We start from the raw sequence: 26,580 nt of genomic DNA, 5'->3' as shown, positions 1-26,580 counted from the left end.
AAGGCGTGAGAGAATGAGTGATAGATCAATGATAGGTATCGGGTTTCATAGAACCTAATCTAGATCCTTAAATAACCCTTCCTACCAGCGGAGGGTGTCATAATGTTTAGGCGCCCCCCCCTGCTTCAGATGGCTGGCCCTCACTATCCCTATTTTCTACTGGCTTGTGTCCACCACCAACAAACAGGTGCAAAGTGTATTTAGGACAAACTACATGTAATACACAATAGCGTTAGATGTAGGTTTTTTCACTGAATAAATATTCAATCTGTAAACTTGATATTTGTTAGAAGGGAGCGACAGGGCCTGCCAAGCAGGCTCCTGCAGCTCCTCCCGACGCGTTTCCCCCCCTTCTAACGCAATGAAAGGGGGTTCATCAGGGGTACTAAGTAGAAGACACCTGTAAGAAAGACAGACATGTGTCACTATTCAAATTTAGGAATATACATGCTTCCTTGACCCAATGTGTGCAACGAAGATGACTTACTTAAAAATGGTTAAAGCCAGTGACTCAATAAGTCTTCTGACCAGGATGAGTGCGACAAATATTACTGTATCCTTTTTCACAAGATCCCCTATTGTTCCATCAGGATAAATGGACTTATAGGAGGGGTTATGTCTTTGGGCCTAATAAAAAACAAAAAACAAAAAGAGTAAAGAGGAAAAGTCTCTTAGGGCAACATACAGATGGCACAGAGTCACTATGACATAGATGGTAGTAAACAAATAGAAAGAACCTGATTCCTCCTTAATGAACAATGGCCCAACGGATGTATATTAATCTCCAATTTAAGTGAAGAGAGAATCTGCAATGTATAATCCAAATTTCACCGTTAGAGCCATGATGGAGCAGGGGGCCATACCTCCACAAAGCAATTATATCTACCCTTTGCAACTAATGAGTCAAGGTAGGGGTTGTTCCAGCCTGATTCCTGGAGAATTTTCACCACAAGGTTCCTGTATGTAAAATAAAGGAGTCTACATCATACCCCCATTTAATATATCAACATGCGTAAACTCTTAAGTAGCACATATGGCACAGGAACACTATGATATAGATGGTAATGGAAAATGCGGAAAGAACCTGATTGTTCCTTAGTGAGCAGGGGCCCAACGGATGGCTCTAACGGTGAAATTTGGATTATACATTGCAGATTCTCTCTTCACTTAAATTGGAGATTAATATACATCCGTTGGGCCATTGTTCATTAAGGAGGAATCAGGTTCTTTCTATTTGTTTACTACCATCTATGTCATAGTGACTCTGTGCCATCTGTATGTTGACCTAAGAGACTTTTCCTCTTTACTCTTTTTGTTTTTTGTTTTTTATTAGGCCCAAAGACATAACCCCTCCTATAAGTCCATTTATCCTGATGGAACAATAGGGGATCTTGTGAAAAAGGATACAGTAATATTTGTCGCACTCATCCTGGTCAGAAGACTTATTGAGTCACTGGCTTTAACCATTTTTAAGTAAGTCATCTTCGTTGCACACATTGGGTCAAGGAAGCATGTATATTCCTAAATTTGAATAGTGACACATGTCTGTCTTTCTTACAGGTGTCTTCTACTTAGTACCCCTGATGAACCCCCTTTCATTGCGTTAGAAGGGGGGGAAACGCGTCGGGAGGAGCTGCAGGAGCCTGCTTGGCAGGCCCTGTCGCTCCCTTCTAACAAATATCAAGTTTACAGATTGCATATTTATTCAGTGAAAAAACCTACATCTAACGCTATTGTGTATTACATGTAGTTTGTCCTAAATACACTTTGCACCTGTTTGTTGGTGGTGGACACAAGCCAGTAGAAAATAGGGATAGTGAGGGCCAGCCATCTGGAGCGGGGGGGGTCCTAAACATTATGACACCCTCCGCTGGTAGGAAGGGTTATTTAAGGATCTAGATTAGGTTCTATGAAACCCGATACCTATCATTGATCTATCACTCATTCTCTCACGCCTTTCTATTTTTCAACTAAGCTTTCACTCACTTTGTATTTGTTTACTGTTGTCTGAAAGACATATGGTGTTCATATTTTAAATCAATACTATTAATAAAGATATTTATTTTGAGGTTTAGTTTATGTGGTTTCCTGTGTTTAAGTAATGTCCATATCACTTTTTCCGAGACCCAACCGTGGTTCAAGTGATCTAAATGGGATGTTACCAAATTATAACATGTAGGATAAATATACTGTAGATGGAATCTTTGCCAAGCTTTATTAGCTGTGAAATCTAACAACATGTAGAAAGTGGATTATCACACTGATCATGAAGTCTGTTATAAGCAGACGACTTCTCGGGAATGTACATGAAATGGATTCCTAAGCTTTCCAGTTGTGCTGTTGGTGATACGAGTGTCTATTGACATTTATTTGGTTAATTACAGTAATGATATGAAGGAAGTGTTATGTGTGAGCTGAATGGCCGTAACTCCAGAACTAGAAGAAAATAATCATTCACATTATAGGTTAGATAATACTATCTGTGTCATGTAATAAATAATGGTGGTGGGAAAGGAGGACCGAGAAATAAGATGAACACAATTAGAGATACAAAAAATCAGAGATACAGAAAAATGTCATAAAAAAGTACTGACATTCTGTGTAAGTAACCGATGATAGAGACAGATTAATGGTGGAGCCATGATAGAGGTCAGCTGAAAATTGAGTGCCAAACGGTGTACATTACTCCATTACACAAATTCCATGAGTCACATTTAAAGAATCTGCACACACTACGACTGGACTGACTTACCTCCTAATGTCATGCCAGCCTCATAACATTTCCGCAAGCGACATGATGGACAGTTTTTCCTCCGGAATTTGTCAATTGTGCAGTCATTCCGGCTGGCACAAAGATACTTCTGTTTTCCTAAATGTGGAAAAGAAGACATAATGATGACACAAGTTGAGATAACTAATAAAATGGTTGACATTAAAAATTAATATACTCTATGAATTTGTTTGTTGAAGCTGTCAAAATGTGTAAATGTCCTTTAAACTTGTAATCTGCCATATGATTTGTACAGTCAGTTTTTAGGCATGTTTATATGTATGGAAATAGCTAAAAATATAATAACCCAAAATTTATTAAAAAAAAAAATGTGATTGGAACTAGAAATACCATAGCCTCCAAATAAAATGAATAAAAAAAATGAAAATGAAAATGTAATTCTATGTATAGCATCAATTACAATTTAAAATTAATATTAATCATTGAAATACATTTACTGTATTTACAGAGATTGGGGGAGCAGTCAGTGTTACATAACACAGTACACTCACTGAGAGCTGCTCACATGATATTCAGGTTAAGGTTATAATGGTGAGGGATCATATATATTTCCTACATCAACTACTCAGTTATGAATGTGGAATACAACTGGAACACTCTATATAATGCATTTTCATTTGTCAGTTACATGTGAGACCACTCAAAACCATGCACAAATATTGACAGATAAATGACAAACATATCCAAAATATCAAATACTATTATTTTTAGCATACCATACATTGTAGGTGAACCTACCATTAGAACATTTTGCTACATAGGACAGCAACATATCTAGGGGAGAAAGGCGTGGCATTTGCCTGGGGACAGGTGGCAGGGGTGTGGCGTTGGACCGTCTGATGCACCAGTCCAATGTATTTCACTGGCAGTTGCATTTTGCAGCACCCATAGTGGGAGTCTGCTGTTCTCTGAGTCAGTTAAGCTCACAGCCGGCTTAGAGAAGGTGCAGCGTGTCAACTCCCAGTGATCAATTTTACGTGAGTGCAATTAAAGCCCTGTCCACCGGCACCTCTGTGTCAGGGCGATGTCAGCAGCATGATCAAGTCATCTGATCACATTGTTGATGTCACTCACTGGCGCCATAAAGGCACACACAGCATTGGTGGAAAGTGCTTCAGTGGAGCTTAACACACCAAAAAATGTACTGTAATTAAAGGAAGTGGAAGATGGGTGCTGATACAGAATAAGGAGTGAGGAGAGAATTTGACCACACAACTTTGAAAGCAAGGGGGGTCGGGTGCAGACAGTATGGTGAGCAAGGGGGGGATGGGTCCAGACATAGTATGGGGAGGCAGGGGGAATGTATGTGGACAAAGTATTGGGGAGAGAGGGGGATGGGATGGGTATAAATACAGTAAAGTAAGAGAGGGGTGGAACATATGATGAAACAGAATGTGCGGGGGCATGTATGAGGAAACAGTAGGGAGGAGCGGATGTATGTGTACACAGTATGGGGAGTGAGGGGGATGGGTTTGGGCACAGTATGTGTAGTGAGTGGGAAAGGAGAAATTTGAGAACACAGGATGAAGAGCAAGGGAGGGATGGTGTGACACAATATAGGGAGCGGAGGGTAAGTGTGAGGAGATATAATGGGAAGTGAGGGGTAAATATGTGATGAGACAGTATGGTTAAAAGGGGGATGTGAGAGGAGATAGTATGAGGGAGGGTGGAAATGTGTGAGGAGACTTTTGAGGAGAATAGTCTGAGGAGACAATATGGAGGAGAAAAGTGTGAGGGGGCGCAGAATAGAAACTGGACACTGTATGTGTGGGGGTGCAATATGAGGAGGGAATAGCATGGGATGTAAGGGTGCAACCAGGAGGCAACTGTATGCCAAGGAAGGCAAGTGTGATGAGGCGCACAGTATAAAGACTGGGCAGTATAAGGAGACACAATGTGGAGGACAGTGTAAAGAGGGGTCTCAGTATGGAAAGGAGAGGGCAGTGTGAAGGGCAGTGAGGGGCAACTATTCAGGGACAAAGCATAGGGCAGATATTTTGTATTTCAAGAACATTAGAATCGTTCTGCTATTTTTAAGGGTACAGGCATGTGCTTCAGAAAACCAGAGAAGATTGAAAGCTGTGAATGTGAAAAGTCCTCATGGCATCTAGACAAGATGAAGAAAAGAAAGAGAACGACTCCAATCAGAGTTAACATCATCTATAAAAAGGTACCTGGATATAAATGTTTATCTATGATAAAAACTAATTCTCATCAGTACTGTGGTTCCTGTATGGTTTTCAATCTGATGATGATGGATAACTCCCAGTATCTTCTTACCATTGTTAAAGACATACTGGTAGTTGTCAGTTCATGCGATACAAATGTAGGGCTGACCGGACATTACAAGTGATGTACCATGTATTCATGTTGTGACTGCAGACATCTGATTTCTCACAGCACCCTATCATTCTCAGGTGCTGGTGACGACAATAGGAGGTCAAGAACACAACACCTATGCGACTCACATACATGCATTTGTGTGCCTACTAAACATGCCTGGTGCACAATTCAAATAACTGAGTGAGACTGGACATGTTTAGTCGGAATGTTGCTGTAAGTATGAAACTCGCATTCTTGCACTCACATGACCGTTCACTCTTGCTGCCAGCATGGGAAAATCAGAAAAGTGTGCAGTTCATATGCTGTAAGAAATCAAAATCTTCTTACAGTCATCTAAATTGACTGCAGGCTTTCATCACATGCCTAACAGGCCTTTCAAGTATAGAATTAAGCACTATGGCATGCCCAATCTTAGCAGCGTGGAATATACTCACTTTAAGGATTCAGCTCTGCTTACTGGTCTTAAGAGGCATCACATGGGCACATCACTCAGGAGATTTTCATACTTATGGTCATGTGAAAGTTAGTTGTTCTTTCTGCTTCTCTCTATGAAGCAGGGGCTGTAATTTTGCCGGAAAGCCTAGATTTACCTCTATGTAGGAGCAGTAGAATATAGTGGTGGCCATAAAAAAAAAAAGGATTTTACATGATATTCTTCACTGATCTGCTAAAATCTTCTACAAAAAAGTTTGTTTTTTGTTTTAGGTTAATCTTGAAGGGAATCTGTAACCACATTTGACGTATCTAAACTATTAATATAGGCAAACAGTTATAGACTGATGAAAAAAGTCCTGTACTTCTCATATCAGATGCCCTGTTGTGGATAAATAATTTTTATCATTTTATGTAAATGACCTCTTCCAGGCTATGGAGAATAACTCTGCCTCTAAAGCTTATTATAAATAGAAGGCGGCGTTACTTATGTGATGTGTAATGGTCGCTCTCTGCTCTCACTGCAGAGCTATGTGTGATTATAAGTGACACATTTGCAGGCTCCTCTCAGTTTCAGCCTCCATCTCACAGGCAAACATTATGGCAATATTTTTGCGATACAGCAGAATTCAGAGCTGAAAAAAAATGTGTTTGCAAGGAGACAAATTTAATTTCTCCTGTTCTGTGTCATTTATGTGCCTCACACCGGTAACAACTCCTTCTTGTAATAATAACTTATGGAGGCGGAATTATCTTCCAGGCAACATCTGCCCCATAGCCTGAAAGAGATAATTTACATATAGTAATAATGTGGACTTCTCTGGAATAAGACGCCAGATCGCAGATATCGAGGTATCATTTTATTCATCTTCCTGTGACCTACATGCTCATATAGAGGGCTTAAGAGGGTTGATCCTACTGACCGATTCTCTTTAGTCTTTTAAAATAGTGTGAAAAACACTTTTCAATGTGTTCCTGCTAAATGAAAGCGTGGGGAAAAAATAACTATACATATAGGTTTGCTGCACAGTTTTTGACCATGAAGTAAAGAAGTGCTGCAGTTTAACATATGTTCATACTAAGATGTTAAACACCTATACAGAGTCAACCCTCCTACCTCTCCGAGAAGAGCAAGAGATAGCCAATCACTCGTATATAGGAGCAAAGAATTGAGCTGAGCACTTTAGTCCCTTCATTTCAACAAGTGGTTGGGGTCTTTGCATTTGGACTCCCACTTATCAAAATTTCTGACATGATTCAATAACAGTAACCTTTCATGGTTTACTCTGGACCCTATCCATGACTTCCTAATATTTAGGCTTATGTACTACGACAAGCAGGATTGTTTTGTTAGCATTTAAGCAGTGGAAGGTATGGCACAGATTGGCAAGGAATCTCCAATATGGAGCCAATAGCGTCCAAAAAAAAAATGGAAAAAGGCACAGAAAGAAAAAGTACACTCATAAATAATGCTGTGAAATAAGTGGTGTTTGAGAGATATATATATATATATATATATATATATATATATATATATATATATATATATATATATATATATATATATAAAAATATATATATGCACCGTGTGCAGAATTATTATGAAGTTGTATTTTGGAGGATTTTTTTTATTATTGATCAACAACTATGTTCTCAATCAACCCAAAAGACTCATAAATATCAAAGCTTAATATTTTTGGAAGTTGGAGTGGTTTTTTTTAGATTTGGCTATCTTAGGAGGACATCTGTTTGTGCAGGTAACTATTACTGTGTAAAATTATTAGGCAACTTAATAAAAAAACAAATATATTCCCATCTCACTTGCTTATTTTCACCAGGTAAACCAATATAACTGCACAAAATTTAGAAAAAAACATTTCTGACATGAAAAAACAAAACCCCAAAAAAATTAGTGACCAATATAGCCACCTTTCTTTATGATGACACTCAACAGCCTACCATCCATAGATTCTGTCAGTTGCTTGATCTGTTTACGATCAACATTGCGTGCAGCAGCCACCACAGCCTCCCAGACACTGTTCCGAGAGGTGTACTTTTTCCCTCCCTGTAGATCTCACATTTTATGAGGGAACACAGGTTCTCTATGGGGTTCAGATCAGGTGAACAAGGGGGCCATGTCATTGTTTTTTCATCTTTTAGACCTTTACTGGCCAGCCACGCATTGGAGTAGTTAGATGCATGTGATTGAGCATTGTCTTGCATGAAAATCATGTTTTTCTTGAACGATACAGACTTCTTCCTGTACCATTGCTTGAGGAAGTTGTCTTCCAGAAACTGGCAGTAGGTCTGGGAGTTGAGCTTCACTCCATCCTCAACCTGAAAAGGTCCCACAAGTTCATCTTTGATGATACCAGCCCATAGCAGTACTCCCCACCTCCATCTTGCTGGCGTCTTAGTTGGAGAGGAGCTCTCTGCCCTGTACTGATCCAGCCTCTGGCCCATCCATCTGGCCCATCAAGAGTCACTGTCACCAGTCCATAAAACCTTTGAAAAATTAGTCTTAAGATATTTCTTGGCCCAGTCTTGACATCTTATCTTGTGTTTCTTGTTAAAAGGCTTCCTTACCTTGGCTATGTCTCTGAGTATGGCACACCAATATATATATATATATATATATATATATATATATATATATATATATATATATATATATATATATATATGTAAAATGATCAACTGAATGCATTTATTTTCCTTGCTAAAATGTAATACAATGCATCTCTGAGTGATGCCGTGTGGGCTGCTACATGTACTTCCTGGTAAAAACACCTATAATCCAGCTTATGGATAAAAACTTCATTCAATTTATATTTGTACATTTCTGATTAAATATTCGTACTAAATCACAGCATGATTAAAGACACATTTTTCGTGTTGATTTTTTTTCATGCTTTTATTGTGACATTTTTTCAAGAAAACAGGGGGTGATCTATTTTTTCTTTGCCTTCACCTGAACTTAATGCCTACTTCCCATACCATTCAAGGGTTGTTTCAAAGGTTTTTTTTTGGAGGGGGGGGTTAAATCCTGTGCCATCATATGGATAACCTTCATTTAGTGCTGTATTATGGAGATATCTTTCCTAGAACCAGTTTTCATTCTGATTCATAAACAGTCCATAAGAAAAAAATTCCATATTTCTCTTCATGAAATTGTAGGCAAAGAGAATACAGTAAGTGCCCAAAGAAATCTTGGGGCGATGTTTATAGCTCTGTACAAATCATAGGTTTAATGAGCTCTTATACTCTCCTGTACATGGAGAGTTGTTTGCCAACAGTCCAAATTGTGCCAGGACCATCCCATGAACTGGATTGCAAAAGTAGTGAGACGTTCCTAAGATGGGGTTCTTATGCTTTGGATTTTGGTTGGTGAAACTGTTAAATGTTGGTACTTGTGACTTGCACTGGGGTATTATGTCTGTACTTTTACACACAGGAATATTTAATTTCCGAAGAGTAGAACTGTTTGGCTGGGGAACACAAGACATAGAGGGGTCAGTGGCTAAAGTATCTTGGTTATTTTTACATACCCAAAAAAACATGAACATTCACAACAATTTGGAAATAAACTGAATATAACTTGCACTGAAAGCAACATTTTCTATGAAGCCATCTGGTTCTCTCTGCTGCCACTTTAGTCACACAAAGCTTAAAAAGCTTTAAAGAAAGATGTTAATTCTATGTTCATCATGGCAATATAGGGTATTTCTGGTCACCTACAGACAGCGCTAAGCTTCCAAGCCAATAAAGTACTTGACTGAATTTCTAGCAGGTAATTACTCTGATTAGGAGTCATTGACAGCTCACGTTTCATATGGAAGCAGGCCCCAGTGCACACAAATAAACCAGTAAGAGCACATTATTGCTGCCAAACACTAGACCTTGCGATCTGATTTCACGCGGATTGCCAGCTTTAAGATATAGCTCCCCCAGTGCTTGGCTTGATAATCAAAGTTGTATTGATGTCGGCCAGGTCAATATTTACACAGAACAAAATTCATCCAGATCACACTGTGGGATCTGAACTAAAGATTACTGCCCTGGGCATACTGAGCCTATTTCAAGAAAGAAATAATAATTTTTGACCTTTTAAATATTTCATATCTAAGATTACAAATCACGTTTATAGGTTTGTGCCCTTTTAACAATCACCAATAATAACCCATTTCCTATGTGACTTTTCCTTTTTTATTCTATGAATGCTTTTGATTGTTGTCGTCATGGTAACTAACACAGACTCCTGACAGGTTAAAGAGGACTCTTGTCAGGTATTCATTTTTACTTGAAAATGCATCCAGTTAAGTATTGTGTCTGAAACTAACCCTCTTTGTCTATAATTGTGTCTTCTCTAGCAGGTAATTTTCTATCATTCATTCAGGCCTGTAGTAAAAAGATTCTAAGAAATGAAAGCAGCTCTCTGGTTTGACATTAAAAATTACCATTATCTCGAAAAAAACCTCACTAGAGGTACCTGGTGCCCTCCTTTTACATGTTTCTGCCACCAGATCCTGATCTACCGATTTTTAGCATCTCTTCTTTTTCTCACAACACTTCTGCTGAACCAATGATGGATTCATGTTTTTACAGGATTTGTCTGGGAATTTTATATACACTGCCTATCCTGAGGATAGATAGGTCATCAATATCTGATCGGTGGGGATGCGACACGCAATACCCCCTTCAATCAGCTGTGCCTGGGTTCCTGGTGACAGCAGTAGCCAGGTGTGCTCAGTTGCAAAGCAGCACTGCACGGCTCCATCAATTGTATAATGTCCACTGCAAGGTACTGCACATCTGTTACCTATTTGAATCAATATGGGCAGATTTGCAATGCTCGAACGCAGCCACTATGCAGTTGATAGAGCTGTGCAGTTCCTTTCCACAAGTGAGCACATCTGTCCCCATCCAGCCGGCATGACCGGCATGAAGTTCAATGTGTCGCACCCCCTATTCTGATATTGATGACCTCTCCCAAGAATATGCCATTAATATATAAGTCCTGTACAACCCCTATAAACCCTTCATGACATTTGACGCACCTATATGTCATGATCGGATAGAGTGTTGCCGACCAATGATAGGTTTGTCATGGAGATCATGTGAGATCATCACCGGGAGCTCGGCTTACATAACAACCAAGACCCAGCTCTCACAGCCAGGAGCAGTGCCGGCACCACCCGAGCTGTTCAACCCCCTAAATGCAGCAATCGATTGCAACAATTAGAAGGCTGGATGAGGGAATGCACCCCGTGACCCGTACGATTGGCGCCTCTGCAACGTCATCACACAGGCCCAATTGTTGTCATGACAATATAATGTTTTGCAATGCATGTGCATTAGTTATAGCAAATTTCAAAATGGCAACTCTCTCAGTGCAAAAAATTTTTTAAAATTTTAAAAATTAACCTTTAATATTTCCACTAAAATGGTCAGATGACCATAGACAAAACACTAAAAAAAGGTTTAACCCCTCCTGTCTTTAAGGGGATATATGTAAACCAAGTTGAGTTTCAACCTCAATGATAGATTGGACCCATGGTATCTGGTCCATGTATCTTGGGACTAAGATTGGGTCCGCTGCATCTATGACTCCTTGATGGGTCTAGGCTGACTGCTCACAGGTACAAATTGAATGAGACCTGAGATGGTTTTCTGACTCCCCTGAAGAGTGAATATTGAATGAAACGCGTCGGGAGAAAACATTCTTAAGGGTTCCATTGTGGAATGAATTGGACCCCAATATCCTTATGAAGAGTGGCACCTTTCTAATTTGGTGAGATAAATCCAATTTTCTAAGGGCTCCATTATGGAATAAATTGGACCCCATTCTTTGTGATGAGCGGCACCTGTATAAATTGGTGAGATGAATCCATTTTATTAAACTTATTATTATTATCATTACCAGTAGACTTTAAAGGTACCCATGAAGTGGTGAGATGGGTCCAATCTATCATTGAGGTTGAAACTCAACTTGGTTTACATATATCCCCTAAAAGACAGGAGGGGTTAAACCTTTTTTTAGTGTTGTTTGTCTATGGTCATCTGACCATTTTAGTGGAAATATTAAAGGTTAATTTTTAAAATTTTAAAAAATTTTTTGCACTGAGAGAGTTGCCATTTTGAAATTTGCTATAACTGTTGAATATTGAAATTACCCATTGGCTATTTGCGAATGCATGTGCATTGCAATACATTATACCAGAGGTCAGATTAATAAAAGTTAATGTCCTATATAAGGACTAAATAAAAAAGTCTAAACAAATTGTAAAAATATTTTTTTTAAATTAGAAAATAAAGAACAAAAAAAGAAAATAATATACCCATAAATATGTATATTTGTGTATAAACAAAAATATTTAAAAAAAAAAAAAAAAGGACAGATTTGGTATCGCCGAGTCAGAACAACCTGGTCTATAACACTGTCACACTAGTTAACCCCTTCAGTGAACACTGTTAAAAAAAACCAATAGTTTGCAAAACCTGTCTTTTCATTATACAGCTGACATAAAAGTGGAATAAAAAGCGATTAAAAAGTCATATGTATATAAAAATGGTATTTCTGAAACCATCATCTTGTGTCGCAAACAACACCATACAGATCCACCAGTGAAAAAATAAAAAAGCAATAGCTCTCAGAATTAGAGATGGGCGGACCCGGACTGTAAAAGTCCAGATCCAAACGGGTTCAAAAAAACCTGAACACCAACTCAGGGCCAGGAGTTCTCAGGGAACTCCAGGTAATGATTCAGATCTGGCCATGATGATAATAAAACAAATCAAAGCACAAAGAAAGAAAATACACATAATAGTAGGTGATTCATACTTACTGGTCTCTGCATGGCAGTACACTGCTTCCTGGGCCGCTCATTATATTCATGCTTATGCATGGGTTCCCCCACCCACTGGCAGTTCCTGCATCTCTGATTGGTTGCAGTCAGACAGCGCCACCACCCTGTGTGACAGCGTGTCGACTGCTTTCAACCACACACTGTCTGCATCTAGATTAGTGTAAAAATAAATTTTAAAAATTGGAGTAGGGTCCCCCCATATTATGATACCCAGCCATGCTAAAGCTTAGGGCTACAGGCTGCAGCATCAATTAAGAAGGACCAAATTAAGCTTTTTTGTTAAAAAAATATTTAAATAAATAATTAAAAAAAAAGCCGTTTGGTCCGCCCCAATTTTAAAACCCAGACATGATAAAGCTGACAACTGGGAGCTGGTATTCTCAGGCTGGAGAGGCCCATGCTTATTGGGCCCTGCAGCCTAAAAGTAGTAGCCCAGAGTTGCCCAGAATTGTCGCAGCCATTGGATGCAAAAATCCCAGAACTTTACCAGAATCATCCCAATTGCCCTAGTGGGGTGGCACTCGAGGTAATAAGAGGTTAATAATAGCTCACAACTGCCACTAAGCCCTAGATCATTAATGGGAGGCTTCTATGAAACCACACGTCCATTAATAATTTGTAAGTGAAAAGAAATAAACGGAAACACCAAAAAAATCCTTTATTTAAAGTAAAATAGAAAAAAACAAAAACACTAATAATAATCTTTATTTTTATATAGCGCTAACATATTCCACAGCGCTTTACATACATCAGGAACACTGTCCCCATTGGGGCTCACAATCTAAAGTCCCTATCTGTATGTCTTTGGAGTGTGGGAGGAAACCGAAGACCCCGGAGGAAACCCACGTAAACACGAGGAGAACATACAAACTCCTTGCAGATAGTGTTCTTGGTGGGATTTGAACCCAGGACCCCAGTGCTGCAAGACTGCAGTGCTAACCACTAAGCCACCATGCTGCCCACTCTCTTTCATCACTTTATTTACCCCCAAAACATCCAGGTCTGATGTAATTCACATGAGGTCCCATGATAATTCGAGGTTTGCTACATCTGAAGTGACAATGCACAAGCTGTACAATACTGGTAGCTTCAGGCAGAGACTGAGCCTCAGCAATGAGCCGTGTCTTCACTCAGGTTATTTGCGGTCACAGTTGAAGAGTCCTATGGACCCTTACCTGTGATCGCAGGCAACCAGACTTCAGGTGACCTCATTGAACTGAGTGACCTCTCCTTCCGTTACGAGCTCTACTGTGCACCAAAGAAGTAGTTTTTCACCACATATTGGGTATTGTTGTACTCAAGAGAAATTGAACAACAAATTGTATGGTCCACTTTTTCCTGTTACCCTTTTGAATATGAAAAGTTAAATCAACACATTTTTGTGGTAATTTTTTTTTTTTTCATTTTCACAAATGATCTTATAAAACCTATGGTTTCACAACACCTCTAGATAAATTCCTTGATGGTTCTGGTTTCCAAACTGGGGTGACTTGTGAGGGGTTCCATTATTTAGGTGCATCAGGGGCTGTGCAATTGCAACACATCTATTACTGCTCCAAAAGTCATATAGCATTCCTTTCCTCCTGAACACTGCCGTGTCCCCAAACAGTAGTTCTCCTCCACTGCCTGCAAAATTGAATGGTGCATTTTCTGCTGTTATTTTTGTGAAAATGCAAAATTTGATGCTAAATTTAAACTTTTGTGGAAAAAGTAAAATATTTATTCCTTGTCGCTTTAATTCCTGTGAAGCACCTAAAGGGTTAATAAAATTCTTTCATGTGGTTTTGAGCATTGTGAGCGGTGCAGTTTTTAAAATGGTGTCACTTTTCGGTATTTCGTCACATAGGCCTCTCTAAAGAGTACTTTACATGCTGTGATATCAGTACCAATATCGCTAGTGAGCGTACCCGCCCCCGTCGGTTGTGCGTCACGGGCAAATCGCTGCCCGTGGCGCACAACATTGCTAACACCAATCACACGGACTTACCTTCCATGTGACGTCGCTCTGGCCGGCGATCCGCCTCCTTTCTAAGGGGGCGGTTTGTGCGGCGCCACAGCGATGTCACACGGCAGCCGTCCAATAGCAGAAGAGGGGCGGAGATGAGTGGCCGGAACATGCCGCCCACCTCCTTCCTTCCTCATTGCTGGTGGATGCAGGTAAGAAAGTAAGAAATGGCATACACAGATTCTGCATAACGATAATAGACAATTATCACAATAGTAGTATAATGTGCAGAATAAGGACTACAATGACAGGACCAAATCGCTATTAAAGTACAGAAAAACACAAGACAAAGGCGATCAATTAGGTCCAAATATATTTTATTAATAAAGAGTGCGGACAAGTGAAGGGGGTCAAAAACCGGTGTACATCACTACAGCTAGCATATACAACAATTTGTGCAAGACAATATACGATGTCATGTCAAGGTATGAATATGTATGCACAGTCAAACAATATAAATAACCCTTAGTTGCAAACGCAGCTCAATTATCCTCAGTGCACACAGAAGGATTTAGATGTTATATATAATGCAACAAATAAATGCCACATAGAAATGCTCCAGACTCAAAACATGGAGCACATAATAAATCGTGGGCATAGCCACACTAAGTATCTATCAATTAATCCTGGAGTGCACTAAGGATGAGCCATAAAACAATATAAATATCCCTTAGTTGTATATGCAGCTCAATTATTATAGGGGGCGTGACCTGACGAAGGTTAACACCGAAATGCGCATTGGGCGCAATCCACTACAGCTATTCATATCCTCAGGTAACATGTAAGTCTTGATTTGATTTGCCTTTCAGCAATTGCCCTTATTTGCTCACTGAATTGTGGACAATTTTTTACATCCCTTATGGCTCATCCTTAGTGCACTATAGGATTAACTGATAGATACTTAGTGTGGCTATGTCCACGATTTATAATGTGCTCCATGTTCTGAGTCTGGAGCAATTCTATGTGGCATTTATTTGTTGCATTACATATAACCTCCAAATCCTTTTGTGTGCACTGAGGATAATTGAGCTGCATATACAACTAAGGGATATTTATATTGTTTTATGGCTCATCCTTAGTGCACTCCAGGATTAATTGATAGATACTTAGTGTGGCTATGCCCACGATTTATTATGTGCTCCATGTTTTGAGTCTGGAGCATTTCTATGTGGCATTTATTTGTTGCATTATATATAACATCTAAATCCTTCTGTGTGCACTGAGGATAATTGAGCTGCGTTTGCAACTAAGGGTTATTTATATTGTTTGACTGTGCATACATATTCATACCTTGACATGACATCGTATATTGTCTTGCACAAATTGTTGTATATGCTAGCTGTAGTGATGTACACCGGTTTTTGACCCCCTTCACTTGTCCGCACTCTTTATTAATAAAATATATTTGGACCTAATTGATCGCCTTTGTCTTGTGTTTTTCTGTGGATGCAGGTAAGGAGATGTTTGTTGTTCCTGCGGTGTCACACATAGCGATGTGATATTTGGAAAAGGAGCAACGTGTCAACGAGCAACGATTTTTCACATTTTTGCGCTCGTTGATTGTCACTCCTTGGTGTCACACGCTGCGATGTCACTAACCGCGCCGGATGTGCGTCACTAACAACTAGAGATGAGCGATGTTCGAGGTTCGCCAATTTCATGTTCGTGTGATTTTGGGGGATGTTGGAGCTCGAGCTTGAGCGTTTTGCTAAAAGCTCGACAGTTCGAGTTACGTTCGAGAACGGTTCGGTCAACAAAAAGCCTAGCTAGTTACTAGCTGGCTATTCACTGTAATAGTGTGAGTCACTGTGAATCACGCTATTACCAAATTTCAGCATATAGTGTGCGGGGGGGGGGGGGACGGGGTTTAGATCTGTGCTGCTGCTGAGTGCTAAGATAATGCCGATGCCATTTTTTTTTTTCCTAACCGCGCGTGCAGTGGGGCGGGCCAGGATGTCAGCCAATCACAGAGACACACACAGCTAAGTGAATTTTTGCCAGAAGAGTAAGGGCATGTGTCATAGGCTGTGCATGTCACATGTCCTTGCCTTATTAGATCCGGCTATTTTCCCCGTCGCCGCCATTATCTGTCTTCTGCGTGTGGGTAACAGTCAATGCTCACGCTGCAGCTGCTGCTCCTGATGTCTGCGCTATAGAGATACAGTGCAATCTACACAGCGCTTTAGGGATTAGGGACTGCTGGTTATTTCAGCCCTTTTCAGGGCTGATTTACAGGCGTTCATAGCCATAGCTGCTAGGCAGGTCCGTGCAAATGCTGTGTAGGGCTTTAGATAACAGTGTCTGCCTACCTCAGCTCTGGCAATTCCTTGCTGCAGTTTTTTATTAGCAGGGATAGAAAGTGAGGCTTCCTTTGCTGTCCTTCTACCTACAGCACCCTTGAATTGTACCCACCTGCCCATTTTTGCCACGCTATTTTATTTGCCCAAAGAGCTGACACATTTGTGCCATCCTAAAAGTGTCTGGAATACTAAGTTAGTGTTTATTTTCTGTCCACTGACCCACAGCACCCGTGCATTCTACCCACCTGGCCATTTTTGCCACGCTATTTTATTTGCCCAAAGAGCTGACACTTTTGTGCCATCCTAAAAGTGTCTGGAATAATAAGTAAGGCTGGAAACACACCTATGCGTGTAAAATCGGTCCGAGTTGCCTGAAAAAAACTCAGCCGATTTTAGTTCACGTTAGGTCAGTGTGCAATGCAAGTGCGATGCTTTTTTCAATTGTTTCCAGGGTAGCATAGCGTGTGTAATGCGTGTGTGATCCTTTTTTTTCTCAGCAGCTGTCATCTGCCATGCAGCTCTGCTACATGGCCGCTGACAGCAGCCACAGACAGACCCATGTAGCAGAGCTGAATGGCCGCTAACAGCAGACACAGACAGAGCCGCACGATCAGAATGAAGTCGGATGAACGTCACCCGACTTCATTGTCATCCCGCGGCTCTGTCTGTGTGGCATGGTCTGATTTTCGGTCACCGGTGAAGGTCTCACCGGTGACCGGAAATCCCTTGAGTGACCGCAGTGAGCCGCGCGATCATCGGTGCCGTCACTGAGGTTACCCGCGGCCACAGCAGAAGTCCTCCCGCTGAGATCTGTGGCCGCGGGTAACCTGAGTGACGTCATCGCTGATAGCGCGACTCACTTCAGTCACTGCGGGGAGTTCACAGAGCGGGCGTGGTCTGTGACCGCTCTCTGTCAGCTTCCGATGTAGCAGAGCTGACAGCGTCGAGGGACCTCTGTGGATTACGTCGGACCTGGAGGGGTATTTGGGGGTTTAATAAAGTGGTGAAAGAGGTTGGGTTTTTTTGTCATTTATTTCAAATAAAGGATTTTTTGTTGTATGTCTTTATTTTCTTTATCTTACAGGTAAATCATGGAATGCCATTAACTCCTTATTACCTCGATTGCCACCGCACCAGGGCAATTCGGGATGGCCGGGTACAGTCCCGGGACAGTCGCATCTAATGGATGCAGCTATTCCGGGCGGCTGCTGGCTGATATTGTTAGGGTGAGTGGCTCCCCAAAACGTGTGGCTCCCCATCCTGAGAATACCAGCCAGCAGCCGTGTGGCTTTACCCTGGCTGGTATTAAAATTGGGGGGAACCGCACGCCGTTTTTTTTTAATTATTTCTTTATTTTTTTAACTGCATGATATAGACCCGCCCACCGGCAGCTGTGATTGGTTGCAGTCAGACAGCTGTCACTCATTGTGGGGGCGTGTCTGACTGCAACCAATCATAGGCACCAGTGGGCGGGGAAAGCAGGGAATACGAGATTGAATAATAAGCGGCCGGCTTTTTCAAAAGAGGAGAAGCCGCCGGAGCAGTGTGAACGCCGCGCAGTGCCGCACCGGTGATCGGGGATCGGTGAGTATGAGAGGCGGGGGAGAGGGATAGACCGACATGGACAGAGAGAGAGACCGACAGAGAGAAAGACCGAGAGGGAGAGACCGACTGACATAAATCGCATGTTTCTCAAAACACTGGAAATGAGTGAGGTCTCACAATGTCGGTCAATCTCTATAATTGACCGACATTGTGAGACCTCACTCATTTCCAGTGTTTTGAGAAACATGCGATTAATGTATTTAGAAAAACGAATGTCACTAGGATGGTGTGAGTGCCGGTCCGTGTGACATGCTTTTTTTTCACGCTCCCATAGAGTTGCATTGGAGAGACTCGTGCGTGAAACTCGCCAAAAAGCAGCTTGCTGTGATTTTTTTCTCAGTCCGATTTGGAGTGAGAAATAAAAAATCGCAGATGAGAGCTGATTCATTGAATAACATGTGTCCAAGTGCAATGCGAGATTTTCTCGCATTGCACTACTGCGAGAAACTCGCAAGTGAGAATCCGGCCTTAGTGTTGATTTGCTGTCCACTGACCCACAGCACCCCTGCATTCTACACACCTGCCCATTTTTGCCACGCTATTTTATTTGCCCAAAGAGCTGACACTTTTTGTGCAATCCTAAAAGTGTCTGGAATACCAAGTTAGTGTTCCTTTGCTGTCCAATAACCCACAGCACCCCTGCATTCTACCCACCTGCCCATTTTTGCCACGCTATTTTATTTGCCCAAAGAGCTGACACTTTTGTGCCATCCTAAAAGTGTCTGGAACACTAAGTTAGTGTTCCTTTTCTGTCCACTGACCCACAGCACCCGTGCATTCTACCCACCTGCCCAGTTTTGCCACGCTATTTTATTTCCCCAAAGAGCTGACACTTTTTCTGGCATCCTAAAAGTGTCTGGTATACTAAGTTAGTGTTCCTTTGCTGTCCACTGACCCACAGCACCCCTGCATTCCACCCACCTGCCCATTTTGTCCACTGACCCACAGCACCCATGCATTCTACCCACCTGCTCATTTTTGCCATGCCATTTTATTTGCCCAAAGAGCTGACTTTTTTTGTGCCATCCTAAAAGTGTCTGGAATACTAAGTTAGTGTTCCTTTGCTGTCCACTGACCCACAGCACCCGTGCATTATACCCACCTGCCCATTTTTGCCATGCTATTTTATTTGCCCAAAGAGCTGACACTTTTTGTGCCATCCTAAAAGTGTCTGGAATACTACCTTAGTGTTCCTTTTCTGGCAATCACGGTACAGCAGCTGTGCATGGTACACACCTGTCCATTTTTGCTACGCAATTCTATTTGCAAACTGTGCTGCTACTGTTAGGGCCATACTAAAATTGACTGGGATAGTCAGTGTTGGTTCTTCAGCTGTCAATAAAGCTAGACCACCTCTGCATTGTACACCACCTCTCCATTTTTGCTACCACATTTTAAGTGTAGTACCATAATATTATATTGCTTATGAATAAGGAGTCTGTTCTTCTCCGAAACGCGTTAAGCGTATTTATACTCTGCACTTGGTCAGATTTTCCATTTTATGAATTTTGAATAAAGAAAAATCTTTTACTACATCGGTGCTGGATTTCTCTCCTCCCTTGTTCCTCTTGATGGTACTGTAACAAAGGTAGATGAGGCACAAAAAAAGAATATGCGAGAATGGATCTCAAGTGCTCCAACAAGTGGCCTCTCCTCCACCTCAACTTCAACATCCAAAAAACAACAGTCCTCTGAGTTGTCACCCCAATCGCTTTCTCCCAGCTCTCATGTCTCCACCCGCCCTGCAGAGTATGGTGTAACAGAGATGGCCGAATCTGCAGAGTTGTTCAGTCACACTATACCCTGGAAATCAGAGGTCTGCTCCCAAGCTACAGTGAGTACAGACCAGGAAATGGTCTGCAGTGATGCCCAGAAGCTTTGCGAGTCAGATTCAGGCCCGGATGACCAAGTTTCTGAGCATAATGTAGACCCTCATTCCCAAACTGTAACACCTGTTGGTGGAGACAATGACAAACATACTGATGACGATAAGATGCAGATACCTGATTGGGATGACAACTTAACTATTCAGTCAGGGCAGGAAGAGGTTAGGTCTGAGAGCGAGGGGAGTGCAAACACAACGCTTGATGATGAAGTTCTAGATCCCACTTACTGTCAATTCACAGTCAGGCACTCGAGGAGGTCACCAGAGGCAGTGGAGGAGGATGTGACTGACGACGAAGTAACCTTGCGCCTTCCTGGACAGAGTCGGAGTACTGAAAGCACATCAACAACTGCATCCTCAGCCACAACTCTGCCTCTGAGCACAAGTAGGGGTGGCTCTGCAGGTCGCATGGGCTCTAAGCCTTGCCTAGCCTGGTCCTTTTTTGACATCGCAAAGGATCTCCCAAATTATATGATCTGTAAGATTTGTTGCCAATCTATAAGTAGAGGCCAAAACCTCACCAGTTTGACAACTTCTTCCATGAATCGTCACATGAATAACAAGCATAAGTCCCAGTGGGAAGCTCACCGTGATACAATGCGGGTTAGCGGAGCGGGCCAACCATCGTCTGCCCCTTCAAGTGCCTCCGCGCGCTCTTCATCCTCCAAGACTGTGGGGACAGCTGTCACACATGTTTTTCCACGCAGACCTTCCACCTCTTTAACCGCAACAGGCAGTTTGCTTGGCAGGTCGTCAGTTGGTTTGGAAGGTGAAACAAGTGCTGGTGTACAGCTCTCTCAGACATCAAGTGCACCAACTTTGGATGAAAGCAACATCATGTCTCCGCCTGCACTTTCCTCACAGACCTGCAGTTTTCCAGGGACACCATACTCCTCACTGTCTCCAAACACCAGCCAGATCTCGGTCCCTCAGATATGAACTAATAAAAGGCTATTTCCTCCAAGCCCTGACAAAGCTAAGAGGTTGACTTTCACCCTCTGTAAGCTCTTGGCTACCGAAATGCTGCCTTTCCACCTGGTGGACACAGAGGATTTTCGAGACCTTATGTCAGTCGCAGTGCCCCAGTACCAGATGCCCAGTCGCCACTACTTCTCCAAATAAGGTGTGCCTGCGCTACACCCGCATGTCGCACAGAACATCCCAGTTTCCTTGTGAAACTGAGTGTGTGACAGGGTGCATTTCACCACCGATACTTGGACCAGTAAGCATGGACAGGGGCGCTACACGTCGCTGACTGGGCACTGGGTAACTATTGTGAGAGATGGAGAAGGGTCTGCTGAACAAGTCTTGCCATCCCCACGACTTGTGCATCAATCCTCTGTATGTAGAAGTTCCTCCACTGCTTCTGCCTCCTCAACCTAGTCTGGGTCCTCCACCTCTGCCCCAAGCCTGCCTGGTCAGGCCACCCGCGTTGTAACTGCGCACAAGGAATCCCACACACCTCCTTACTATGCTGGCAGCAGAGCTCAACGGCATCAGGCAGTCTTTACCTTGAAATGTCTTGGAAATAAGAGTCACACAGCTGAGGAGTGGTGGTCAGCTCTTGCAAGCGAGTTTCGTAAATGGTTGTCTCCACTCAACCTGCAGCCAGGGAAGGCCGTGTGCCACAATGCTGCAAACCTGGGTGCGGCTCTTCGTTGGGGCAAGGTGACACACGTTCCTTGTATGGCTCATGTGTTGAACCTTGTTGCCCAACAATTTTTAACCCACTATCCCAGCCGGGATAGGCTTCTGCACAGGGCACGGTCACTCTCTGCTTACTTCGCCGTTCAACCTCCGCAGCTGACCGATGTGCATTGCTCCAGAAGTCTTTCGGCCTGCCGGTTCTTCGCCTGAAATGCGATGTGCCGACACGCTGGAATTCGACTCTCCACATGTTGCAGCGACTGTGGCAGCACCGCCGAGCCCTGGTGCAATACATTATGACGTATAGCCTGGGCCAACGAGATGCAGAGGTAGGGCAGATCATGCTGCTGGAGTGGTCTCAGTTCAAGGACCTATACACCCTCCTGCACAGTTTTGACATGGCGACGAATATGTTTAGCGCTGAAAATGCCATTATCAGCATGACAATTCCAGTCATTTACTTGCTGGGTCACACGCTAAACAGTTTCGGAGTCAGGTGGTGGGAAAGAGGAATGGGAGGAAGTGCAGGAGGATATAAATGCGCAAGGGATACCAACATCTACAAGGTCCAAACGTTCAGCATCACCAAGGCGGCAGGCATGGGACAGTGGGGGAGAGGGATTAACAAGGGCGCATGTTAGCAGCCATACTGTTGAGGAAGGTGCAGGAGCCCAGGAAGAAATGGAGGACGAACTCTCGATGGACATGGAAGACTCAGCAGATGAGGGAGACCTTGGTCAAATTTCGGTTGAACGAGCTTGGGGGGACACGTCAGAGGAAGAAAGCACGGTTATCACCTCGCCGCCACAAAAACAGCGAGGACTTGGTCCGCATGGATGCGCAAGACACATGAGCGCCTTCTTGCTGCACTACCTAGCCTCGGATTGTCCGAACTAGAAGTTATGATGACTACTGGGTTGACACACTATTAGATCTCCGGTACAAGTTCAAATTTGGATAAATAATTCCAGCCATAGAAAGGGACGCACGTATGCAGGAGTATCAGCAGAAGCTGTTACTGAATCTTAGCTCGGCTTTTCCACCAAACATCAGTGGTGCACGGAGTGAATCTCTACAAGGTCCAGACGTTCAGCATCACCAAGGTGGCAGGCATGGGACAGTGGGGGAGAGGGATTAACAAGGGCGCATGGTAGCAGCCAAACTGTTGAGGAAGGTGCAGGAGCCCAGGAAGAAATGGAGGACGAACTGGTGATTGACATGGAAGACTCAGCAGATGAGGGACACCTTGATCACATTTCGGTTGTTCAAGGTTGGGGGGAGAGGTCAGAGGAAGGAAGAATGGTTATCACCTCGCTGACACAAACACAGCAAGGACTTGGTCCGCATGGATGCGCAAGACACATGAGCGCCTTCTTGCTGCACTACCTATAACATGACCCTCAGATTGTCTAAATTAGAAGTAATGCTGACTACTGGGTTGCCACACTCTTAGATCCCCGGTACAAGTCAAAATTTGGTGAAATAATTCCTGCCATAGAAAGGGACGCATGTATGCAGGAGTATCAGCAGAAGCTGTTACTGAATCTTAGCTCGGCTTTTCCACCAAACATCAGTGGTGCACGGAGTGAATCTCTCAGTTGTAACTTGACAAACATGGTACTGTCTCGTCATTATCAGTCAAGCCGTACCAGCAACACCGTATCTGGTGCTAGTAACAGCAATTTTATGGAATCATTTCATAATTTTTTTAGCCATCCAATGCAAGGCCACAAAAGACAAGAAGTCTGACACATAGTCAATGGCTGGAGAGGATGATACAGGAGTATCTCCAAATGAACATCAATGCCATGACTGTGCAACTGAAGCCTTGCTCATTTTGGGATTCCAATCTTGAAAAATGGCCTGAGCTCGCCACTTACGCCTTGGAGATCTTGTCGTGTCCCGCAGCCAGCGTTGTCTCGGAACGTGTCTTCAGTGCTGCTGGGTGTGTGCTGACAGATAAGCGCACGCGTTTGTCCAGTGACAATGTGGACAGACTAACGTTCATCAAGATGAACAAGTCATGGATCCGCGAGGACTTTACTACCCGTGTGTCATCCTGAGGAGAGTAAACGCTGGCGTATTTTGGAATGTGCTTGATGCAAATCTACCTGTCAAGTTTGCAACTGGGGCACAAGTGATGCCACTGAAGGGGTGTCTGTGGGGCCCAATTTTTGGAAAAAATGGAGACTCTGCTTGGAGTCCCATTGCTGTGTTTTTAAAAACGAGCCAAGATGAACAAGTCATGGTTCAGCAAAGACTTTGCTACCTACCCCGGTGTCATCCTGGGGACAGTTAAGGCTGGCGTAGTTTGGAATGTGCTTGATGCAAATCTACCTGTCAGGTTTGCAACTGGGGCACAAGTGATGCCACTGAAGGGGTGTCTGTGGGGCCCAATTTTTGGAAAAAAAGGGAGACTCTGCTTGGAGTCCCCTTGCTGTGTTTTATAAGGGCATGACATGCCTATATCTGTGTCTCCTCCTCTTATCTCATCAAGCTGTTTTGTTTTCGCATGAGTATATGTCCTTGTCACTTTCCCATGTGTTTGTGGTGTCTTGGGAGTTGTTTGTCACCATTTGCACACCTTTGAAGGTGTTTTCTATGTGTTTTATGTGATTGTGTTTGCCTGCGATTGTTTTCAATGGGGTTCGAGAGGTTCGTCGAACCGAACTCGAACGTGGCCTCTGTTCGACGAACCGAACTCGAGCTTTTATAGGCTCGCTCATCTCTACTAATGATGTGACCCCGACTATGTTGCAGTGTTTAAAGCACCCTTAAGTCACTTCAAATGTTATGTGATCCCTAAATAAATGATTTTGTAAATGTTGATGAAAATATGAGAAATTGATGATAAACTTTTAAGCCATCTAACTTCCTAACTAAAAAAAATGATTTTTTAAAAATAGTGCTGATGTAAAGTAGACATGTAGGAAATGTTATTGATTAACTATTTGGGTAACATAACTCTCTGGTTTAAGGGCATAAAAAACATTTAAAAATCAAAAAATAATAAGCCAATTTGACAGTATTTTCACAAAAAAAATGCAAACAATATCGACCTAAATTTACTACTAACATGAAGTATAATATGTCATGAAAAAAAGAATCTCAGAATCCATGGAATCCATTGAAGTGTTTACCTCATAAAGTCCAGGAAAAACTGTGGAGGAGAGAAGCGCAAAATAGGGTCTTATCTGGTAGACAAGAGAATGTATGTAAAGAGATAGGTACTCACCAGTTTCAGTTGTGACAGGCACAACTCCTCTGCGAGCGTTTAGGCAGAAAGTGCATATAGTGGTCAGCCGCAGCCCCAATGAAAAAAGAAAATCACAAGACAAATGAGGAAAAATGGGTTTGATGCTGCGCTAAAAACCACAAATCCATGAGGTGTGATGAAATCCTTTCCTTTATTTGCACGGGTCAACGCGTTTCGAAGACATAGCCGCCTTCTTCATCAGGACAAAAACAAAGCAAGAAAGAACAGCATAACATGTGTTACTGCACAGGGTGAGATATATAGCATTAACAAAGGGGGTAGCCACGTCAGCAGGAATGACGTCAGTAGACCAGTGACTAATTGCCACGTGGAGCTCTCAGAGGGGAATGAAAAAAGTTGTAAATGTGAGTAAGGGAGAGAAAAAAAAGGGGAAAAGGAAAAAAGAGAGAGAGAGGGTGTAACCAGTTTTGGTTTCAAGGGTGCTGGATGTATATGAGCAAAGTTGGTATCATTAGATCACTGGAACAAAAAACAGTGATGCTAATGTGAAAAAATATATATACATATGCATAAATCAAAAAAATTTATGTAAATAAATATATATATAAATATATATATATGTAAAAATACAAAGATATAAAAATATATAGAAATAAATACACATATATATGATAAATATAATATGATTGTGTAATCATCCAATGAGAGTGTGAAAAAATGATATCTGTTGAATATAGATATTAAGCCTAGAAGATTTTTATTTATTAAATTTATTAAAGTGATCGGGTGAAGTGTATTGAGTGCAGGATTGTTGCAATAGAAATACATGTATAAAGAACACTGTGTGGACCGAGGTGAAGAGAGTTCAAACAAGATCGTGGGAAAAAAGGATACTGAGCATGCGTGAGCAGCCTCCGCTCATTACTACAGGAACCCGCTACCAAAGGTAATGCGAGGACAGAGCGTGGGAAAAAAAGGGAAAGCGCATGCATGAAGAAGAAAATAGAGTAAGAAGAGGGATTAAGGAATCCGCCTGTGAAGTCAGACAGAGGCTAAAAAGAACCTCTACATCTGGAAGACTACAAGAGACAAGTATTGTTCTCATTTTGGGGTGCGCTCAGCCACCTTCATGGTTCCCCGTTATGCTTTGCTATTAACTGAAAAATAAGGAGCGCTGATAGTGTAATACCAACAGATCAGTGAGGTAGATCAGGAAAAATACACTCACCTGAAAAGGTTGTGATAGTCACAACCACTGATAGAGCATAGGATGATGGCGTCTGCTGCAGCCCCACGTGGATGTGCATACAAATCAGAGTGAAGAGGGGGTTAATGCCGCGCATCAGCCAAAATGAAGATGTAGCACGTTGATATTATAAACGTATTATTTTATTCCATCGGTCTACGCGTTTCGAGGATATACCTCTTCTTCAGGACCAGTGCATCAACATAGTATCCTATGTTATAACATCAACGTGCTACATCTTCA

The 26,580-nt window shown here is 42.3% G+C and overlaps 1 protein-coding gene across 1 annotated transcript in view; it reads right to left on the bottom strand.

The window, feature by feature from the left end:
* AR (androgen receptor) overlaps positions 1 to 26,580 on the bottom strand; it is a 1,201,765-nt gene that overhangs the window by 430,598 nt on the left and 744,587 nt on the right. Inside the window, exon 3 of the mRNA XM_075323978.1 lies at positions 2,753 to 2,869. Coding sequence (XP_075180093.1) covers positions 2,753 to 2,869 — 117 coding nt within the window. The remainder of the gene's footprint in view (positions 1 to 2,752; positions 2,870 to 26,580) is intronic.

Source organism: Anomaloglossus baeobatrachus, chromosome 9 (assembly GCF_048569485.1).
Source record: "Anomaloglossus baeobatrachus isolate aAnoBae1 chromosome 9, aAnoBae1.hap1, whole genome shotgun sequence".
Lineage (NCBI taxonomy): Eukaryota > Metazoa > Chordata > Amphibia > Anura > Aromobatidae > Anomaloglossus > Anomaloglossus baeobatrachus.
This window is presented reverse-complemented; position numbering and strand designations above follow the sequence as displayed.